This window comes from Peromyscus eremicus, chromosome 9 (assembly GCF_949786415.1).
Source record: "Peromyscus eremicus chromosome 9, PerEre_H2_v1, whole genome shotgun sequence".
Lineage (NCBI taxonomy): Eukaryota > Metazoa > Chordata > Mammalia > Rodentia > Cricetidae > Peromyscus > Peromyscus eremicus.
Window position 1 is genome coordinate 66053972 of NC_081425.1, and position 8975 is coordinate 66062946.

An 8975-nucleotide genomic window follows, 5' to 3' on the forward strand; every position below is an offset into this window, starting at 1 on the left:
CTCCAGAGCAAACCAGACCTCTCTCTGACTCAGCATCTTCCCTACAGCTGAGTCCAAGATTGTCCTAGGACAGAAGCCACAACTCAATAAAGGTCTCTTACTGAATTGAAATTCTGGTTTCATATCATACAGACCAACTCTGTGCTAGGAAGACCAATGGCACACTTCTGCTTGCTGCCTCCCCCAACACCACACACCGCTCCCAAAGATTAGGCCATTGCCAGCTCATTTTTACTAGTTCCACTCTGTAGTGTTTACCCTTCTGTCAAGTCTAAAGCTGAGCTTGGGGGACTCCCATCCTGGGGCTCAGGGTGAACTTTTTTCTCCTCTGTGTCATATGAAGAAAGGAGAGAGAAAGCACCATTGGTTCTGGAGACATGAGAGACAGAGCCCAGATCACTGCAGATGGGCCTTCCTGGGCAGAGTGTCTCTGTCCCACAGCTTCACCATAAAGGTGACAGCAATTTCAGAAAGGACTGTTCCACATCTAGAACAAGATCCTCTCTTCCTCTGCATACAGGGCTAAGCTTCCTCCAGCCTTCTAGCTCTATGTCCTTCTCCATCATAACTGCTCTGATGAATCTATCAACATCCGTGTTACAACCCTGCAGATCTGAACACATTCCTACCTCTTATTCCTCTACAATCCAAGCCATGTATTGCTTTTTCCATTAGGGCCTCAGCCCTGTGGTGCCAGCCCACGTTAGGCCTGAAGTAAGATGACCAACATACTTCCGGTGTCATAAACAACATTTGTGCCAGACTTGACAATGAAAACTGACTTACAGATTGAACCTTTTAGTGCATTTGACCACTCCTTTCATCTTGAAGGTGAAAACCAACTTGTCAACACCATGTTTCACACCATAAGTGCTCCAGGTGAAGGTGGGTTTATGGGGAGCTCAAATGAAGGCAAATAATTGTATGCATTTCAACACAGTTGAAGACAGCTTTGTGAACAGGAATGTCACCTTCTGTTACATTTGACATGAGAAGTTGAAAACAGAGTTCATGATTTTCAGAAATAATGTTAATATTATGGTATAATCACAGGTCCATTTTAGTCAGCATATATATGTTACCTACAGATTTTACAATAGAATACCTAGAACCGCAATCCTCCATTCAACCCAAGAATATTTTTAATAAATTATTTATATATTTTTATTGTATGTTAATTGGTGTTTTGCCCATATGTATGTCTGTGTGAGGGTGTCAAATACCTCTGGAACTGGAGTTACAGAAAGTTGTGAGCTGCCATATGGGTACTGAGAATTGAATCTGGTCATCTGGAAGAACAGACATTGCTCTTAGCCACTGAGCCATCTCTCCAGCACCTTCAAAAATCTTTTTGATCATGTCTCTTTGTGACCTTTAAAGATAGTTTACAGTTTCTCAGAGAGGGATGGTCACACCACAATCACACTGTATTCACACCATCATATTTCACAGCCTGTACACTGAACAAACACAGGATTTGAACACACAGGACTGGAGAGATGGCTCAGAGGTCTTAACAGGACACACTGCTCTTGCAGAGGACCCATGTTTAATTCTGAGCACCCATGTTAAATAGCTCATACCCACGTGTAATTTCAGCTCCTCTGGCCTCCAAGAGCAACTATACTCACACACACAAACTCAAACTTAAACACAGACACAGACACAGACACATAATCAAAAGTTCAAAATCTTTTAGAGGAATGTCTTCTAGAAATGACAAAGAAACTACACCCATGAAATCTCAACAATGTGGCTGCTTAAACAAGACCAGAACAATGGACGACAACAGCAGTTGACCTTCCAAAGTGATGGGGAAGAGCAAGGGGCCCATCTCAAGATGAAGAGCAACAGGCAATTATAAACTGCTTAGATGGGGAGAATGAGTCTGCCTCAAGATGAGCCCCCTTAATGGTGATCTAATCCCAAGGTCAGACCTAAAAGAAACATGTGTTCAAGCAATACTAAACCAACTCAGTAGGCTGGATTCTATTTTTATCCCCTTGTTTGTGTGTGAGAAAGACAAAATGATAAGTGAAGAATAAGAGGCCATAATCTGAAAAGGATGGAGGGACATGGAGTTAGAGGAATAGTGGACGGGATGTTATAATTGTCTTTAAGTTTTTGTTTAAAGTGTTAAGCACACTAATAGTAAAATTAGAAACAAAACATCTCATCCACATCTTAGATATTTACTGGGATCAAAGCTATGTCCAATAAGCCAGGGAGTGAAAGAATCGTTTCTCAAAAGCAAAGTCAAGTGTCCCACCAGATGCATGTTGTTCTCCTTTACTTTTATGATAAGAGTATACCAAAATAAAATTTATACTAACATGTATTCTATTTCTTTAATAGGTATCACAAAACTGGATCCTGCTCTATGGTTTTAGTAGATTACCTCTGAATGGTCATAATATAATTGAGATTATTATATTCTGTGAGAGTTTTGTTGCTTATCTGGGTATGCAGATCAACTATCCTTATAGTTGAATGAACAATGTGTCACCCCAAAACAGTTGCCCCTTCACTGTGGCCCAGAAAAGCCAAAAAGTTAAAACCTGTAGCTAGAGTTTCCCTGCCTGGCCCATGGTCAGGGCAAATCTCTCTCACCCGCCAGTCCCACAGACACTCAGACCCGATTAAGTAAACACAGAGACTTATATTAGTTACAAACTGTATGGCCGTGGCAGGCTTCTTGCTAACTGTTCTTATATCTTAAATTAATCCATTTCCATTAATCTATACCTTGCCACATGGCTCGTGGCTTACCGGGACCTTCCCACGCGGCTTGTCATGGTGGCGGCTGGCAGTGTCTCTCTCTCAGCCTTCCACTTCCCAGAATTCTCCTCCTTGTCCCGCCTATACTTCCTGCCTAGCCAATGGCCAATCAGTGATTTATTTACTGACCAATCAGCAACACACTTGACATACAGCCCATCCCACAGCACTTCCCCTTTTCTTTTCTTAAAAAGGAAGGTTTTAACCTTTATACATCTCCAAAGTCAGCTTGGTATATTTGGGAATTTGGGCGTAGCTTCTCTTACTACTTCCTGCTGGAGGGGGGCGCTGTATCTTATGGGAACACAAAGAATATTTTAGGATTATGGAGTAGTCCATGAGGGTATGTCGTCTGAGCCAGTTGCCTTGAAACCATTCTGGATGTTGGGTCATCAGGGCCATGGTGTCATCGGAGACCTTTCAGGGGGTCTTGGCTGGTCAAACCTGATGTATCTTAATCTTGAACAAATCCATAGCCTCTGGTTTTCTGTGGAAACAAAATCAGAGCCTCCTTTCCAAAGCAACATATCCTTACATCCAAATTTTGAAGTCAAGGTACCTTTAAAATATACATTTTGGCATAACTCAACAGCTTTTGTAATCAAATGTTTTTCTTCAATTACTAATATCAAAGAGAACATAATCCAGATTCTCTGTGTGGTAGCCATCTTTACGTGGTTTTTTTTTATATTAGCTTGAGCCTATTGCTTTAAACTGCAGCCTTCTAAGCCTGAAACGGTGCTGGCGCTGTGGCTGCTGGCTCCGCCCACCTCAGCTTCCCAAAATGGCGGCAGTACGTTTTCTGCCAGCTCTGGGAGCCATCAACTCTCAGAAATAGTGGGTCTATGCTTCTATCAAAGCAGCGTGTAGCCCAGAAACCTTTTTTTTGTTTTGTTTTGTTTTGTACTAGCAAAGGCTAAATCCACCACACAGCTTAATGTGCCACTTGCAGAGGCCTCATTCCCGCCAAACTGCAGGTCGAGCGGGCATGCTAGGAACCCGCCATAGTAGCTCAAACACGCAGGCTGCCGCTAGCTTAAAAGAGACAACTAGGAGCTGTTTTTAGCTCCGTTTTAGAATCTTTTTACTCAGGTTTTAGGTGGGAACTCTTGCCCCACGTTGGGCGCCATTTGTAGCTAGAGTTTCCCTGCCTGGCCCATGGTCAGGGCAAATCTCTCTCACCAGCCAGTCCCACAGACACTCAGACCCGATTAAGTAAACACAGAGACTTATATTAGTTACAAACTGTATGGCCGTGGCAGGCTTCTTGCTAACTGTTCTTATATCTTAAATTAATCCATTTCCATTAATCTATACCTTGCCACATGGCTCGTGGCTTACCGGGACCTTCCCACGCGGCTTGTCATGGTGGCGGCTGGCAGTGTCTCTCTCTCAGCCTTCCACTTCCCAGAATTCTCCTCCTTGTCCCGCCTATACTTCCTGCCTAGCCAATGGCCAATCAGTGATTTATTTACTGACCAATCAGCAACACACTTGACATACAGCCCATCCCACAGCAAAAACCCATGGACAGGATGATTAATTCTGATCCAATTAACATCAGGACTCCACTTCACAACTAGAACAAGAAAGTCTCTCTTGGTCACAAAGTACGAAAGGAGGAAATTCAAAAATATCTGCAAACATAAGGTGGTGGTGGTAAAGAAGGACCCGGGTTGTCTGTGGTTATCTGGATGCGACACATACAACTATTCATAGGGCAAGGCCAGCCTGACTCACCTCCCAGAGCTGGTCTCACACAGCTCTAACCATCTTGTGCTCTAAGCTCAGATCCTCAGCTCACTCCAGTCAATATCAGCCTTTTCCAGGGCTGGATCCCTGTCTCTCTCACTGCTGGATCTACACTACTAAATAATCATTCAAGATCTTACCAAGGTCCTTGTTTATCTATGGAAAATCCTAGACAACATTGAAGAAAGTACCAATGGAGTCATCAGCAGGGAAGTAGGTGCTGATCTGAGCTTACTAAGCATTAAATTCAATCCTGAATTTGCTTAGAGACAAATGCCAATACATAATGAACAGGTAACCTATACATGGCATTGTGAATTGTTTATTATACTTAACTATCTATGATGGTAAAACACGATCACTGGCCACAGGCAAACACTTGCTTTTGGCATTTCTTTGTGACTCCCTAGCAGTTGAGGAGAGTCAGAATGAGTTAAGATTAGTTGACTATACTATCCCAACAGATGGTTCTACAGTGTGATCCGAAGTTCCAGAGATTAATGAGATGATGTATAGAAATCTGCCTAGTCAAGTAGGGCCCAATATCAATGCTCACTAATTAGTGTATGAGTCTATTTGCAGTATTATAATAATTTAAGGGTTAATTGGTTGTCAGTATTATTTTTAGAAAAAGAAAAGAAAGAAAGAAAAACCAAAGAAATTAAAAGGATGTAAGAGAAAAGAAAGGACATACTTTTGGTTTAGTGCAGTCACTGTGGACTTCCTGGGTAGGTCCTCAGGCCATCCTCAACCACAGTCTCCACACCATTTACTCTCTTGGTCATTATCCCAGCTTAGCTCATAATATGTCAATGTGGTGACAGTGTCATTTTGACCCAAACCAGAAAACGTCCTTATGTCCTGAAGCCAATCAGCGCAGAGGTGTACAGGTTTAAAATGCCTGTGAGGTCACTGAGCACTGACCTTCATCCCCTCAAGGACTGTGTTTACTCTGCCATCCTCCAACCCGAGCAGCCTTCCTGGGAAGATGCCACCAGTCCTGATTCTCCTGACCTTTCTTCTGCCGCTTGGAGCTGGTGCAGGTGAGTGAATACCCCTGTCCCAGAGGTGCCATCCCATAACACCTCTGCAGACTCTCTGCCCAGCTATAGTCATAAATGTCCTGAACTGAACCAGAGATTTCAGAACCTCAAGTTGCATACCAACTCAGACCAGGAAATCTGTCACTGGCTAGATTCTCAACATGGTCTGAAGCAGGACGGTGACCTCAGAAGACTTGAAGGCACTACTAGCTTCTCCCTGCCTTTTTTTTTTTTTGTCACCTGAAGAATGAATCATTCTTACACAGGGATATCACAGAGAATCTAAACGTACAAAAAAGTACATCATTAACCTTCCTTGAGCCCAGGGCATGGGCAACTTTAATGACCAGCCAGCAATGGGATAAGGACACTAGCTCAAGAATATTAGCATTATTTAGTAAGCTCTGCCCTCAGCCTGCTGAAGAAGGAGGCCAAGGGTGACAAGATGCCGCACTGCACACTCCACTAGCTGTGCTGTCTTGTTTTGGTTGGTCTCTCCAATTCTTCCTGAAGGTTCCCAGCTATTCCCATCTTTGCCAGCACATTACTTCTCTGAAAAGGGCTCTGTGGCTTTAGAATCAAAAATTATTCTATGTGCAAGGAATTCTGTCCACAACAGTTTTGGGGGACTCCAGATTTCACCCCTCACCTCTTCCTAGATCTTCTCTCCTGACCTTATCTGCTGCTCCCAGATACTCCATATTCTAGCCTTTTCTTTCAGAGGAGATCATCGGGGGACATGAGGTCAAGCCCCACTCCCGCCCATACATGACATTTATTAAGTATGTGGATGCCAATGGGAATAGGAAAGGCTGCGGAGGCTTCCTGGTACGAGACAACTTCGTGCTGACAGCTGCTCACTGCCTGGGAAGGTGAGGAGAAGCAGCTCACACATGTTTTCTGAGACCCTCCATTAGGTGTTTCCATCCTCTACTTGTGGATGCTCCTGTGAGCACACCAGAGGGCAGGACGGTGCAAACAGAATTCTGAAAACAGGGACACTGAGGTCAAAGGGGGAGAGGTCAGAGCCAGCAGCACACTCGAGTTGAAAGCAGCTACACTGTCCAGACTAAAGCAGTAGTTGATGTGGTGATATATTATGTAGCCCAATATATAATATGTGGGGATCAGAGGACAGAGCCAGAGACTAGATTAGACATAGAGTCCAGACAGTGTTGGTACACACCCTTAATCCTATCACTTCAGAGGCAGAGATCTGTGATTTCAAGACCAAACTGGAAAGAGAGCCAGGCAGTGGTGGCACACATTTTTAATTCCAGTATTTGATATCTTTGTCTTTGGTTGGGATAGATACATGCCTTTAATCCCAGGAAGTAATATGGCAGGACACAGTAAGGTATCTAAGGCGTTAGGAAACAGGAACTTGCTCTTTTTTGGTGGAAGATTTCATAGGGATAAGAACCAGTAGCTTGCTCTCTGCCTCTCTGATTTTTCAGCTTTACCCCAACATCTGATTCTGGATTTTTATTAATAAGACCTTTGAAGATTTGTGTTACAAGTTGAAGTTGAAAGTACACATTAAGAGTCAATGCAAACTATGGAATATTGCCTAGAAATAAGAGAAAGCCTCTAGGAGTCTAATGTCCTTGAGAAGCAGAGCAGCAGGTCAAACCCTGAGGCCCACATATCTCCACAAGTCCCCTCAGATAAAGCCCCACTCTGCCCATCCTGCCTTTCATACCTCCTGGACTGTGTCTCTCTCACTCAACACCTCTCATCTCCACTCTGCTTCTACAGCTCAATGACAGTAACTCTAGGCGCCCACAACATCAAGGCACAGGAGGAGACCCAGCAGATCATCCCTGTGCAAAAAGCCATTCCTCACCCAGCCTATATTCATAAGGATGATTCCAGTGACATCATGCTCTTAAAGGTCAGACTTGCCCCATCCTGGTCCAGGGATGCCTGCTGCCCTCACCCTCTCCTTCCCTCCCTTCCATCCTGGCCTTCATGGTGTCTCAGCCCAGCTGTCAATGAGCTGCACTCTCCCTTTTTCCACAACAGCTGGAGATTAAGGCCAGCATGACTAAAGCTGTGAGGCCCCTCAAGCTGCCCAGGTACAAGGTCCATGTGAAGCCAGGAGATGTGTGCTCTGTGGCTGGTTGGGGAAAAAAGGTCCCAAAGGGAAACTATGCAGACAGACTACAAGAGGTGGAGCTGACAGTACAGAACGATCAGTTGTGTGAGTCCCACTACCCACGTTATTACAACAAAGCCAATGAGATGTGTGTGGGGGACCCAAAGATCAAGCGTGCTTCCTTCAAGGTAAGTTGGATTTTCATCCTCTCCTGGCTCCGTGGGAGGGGAAATGCAACCTGGGATCTAGAGACCAACATCAAGAGAACTCCTGTATGTAATCTTTGTCCCTAGGAACAGCAGTAACCAATAACTAACTAGAGCCTCCTAGCTGACAAGGAGCCTCAGTGAAAGCAGTTGGTAGAAAAGCAGGATTTTCACAGTACTCCTGATATCCAGGCGCAGGCTTTATAAAGCTATGATCCCTGCCTGTGTCATTAACACAAGCAGGTGTCTCCACAGATCAAGCAACTCACTTTTGTCCATGGTCTTTTCCTCCATGCTCACATCAGGCCCACTCATCTGCCCCCATGTTCTTAAACAATGTCCTAGAGATGAGGGTCCCACACACCTTCATAGAGAGTGGAACACAGACCTGGAGAAAGGGCAGAGGCTGGGCTCAGGAGGGAGGTGAAGCAGTAACCCTGTCCACAATCAGAGCAGGAAGCCCAGGGACACCCAGGCGTGCTCTCTGATCTCCCACAAGCAGAGCACAAAAGCCACACTTCTCTGGGAGGAAGTTAGGGACTAGAATGAACAACAGCTCAGTCCCCTGTGGCCCCTCTCCATTCACAGGGGGATTCTGGAGGACCTCTTTTGTGTAACGAAGTGGTTGCAGGCATCGTTTCCTATGGACATAAGGATGGTTCAGCACCAAGAGTCTTCACCAGAGTGTCAAGTTTCCTATCCTGGATAAAAGAAACAATGAAACACAGCTAACTCCAGAGCAAACCAGACCCCTCCCTAACTCAGCATCTTCTCTATGGCTGAGTCCAAGATTGTCCGGGGACAGAAACCACAACTCAATAAAGTTCTCTTTGCTCAATCAGAAGTCTGGTTTCCTATCACAGGGACCAACTCTGCGCTAGGCAGGCCAGTGGCACACTTCTGCTCTCTGCTCACCCAACACCATACACACACCTCCCCCAAAGCTCAGGCATGGCCATTGCCAGCTCATTTTTACTAGTTCCACTCTGCAGTGTCTGCCCTTCTGACAGGCCTAAAGCTGAGCTTCAGGGTCAGGGGTGTCCTGGGGCTCAGGGTGAACTTTTTTCTTCTTTGTGTCATATGAAGAAAGGAGAGGGA

The 8975-nt window shown here is 44.9% G+C and overlaps 1 protein-coding gene across 1 annotated transcript; it reads left to right on the plus strand.

Annotated features, from left to right (window-relative positions):
- The first annotated feature begins 5518 nt into the window (after positions 1–5518).
- On the plus strand, positions 5519–8609 carry LOC131919972 (granzyme C-like). Its single transcript, XM_059274394.1, has 5 exons — positions 5519–5573; positions 6295–6445; positions 7332–7467; positions 7599–7859; positions 8466–8609. The coding sequence occupies exons 1-5, from the start codon at positions 5519–5521 to the stop codon at positions 8607–8609; spliced, it is 747 nt and encodes a 248-aa protein (XP_059130377.1).
- Positions 8610–8975: the final 366 nt, after the last annotated feature.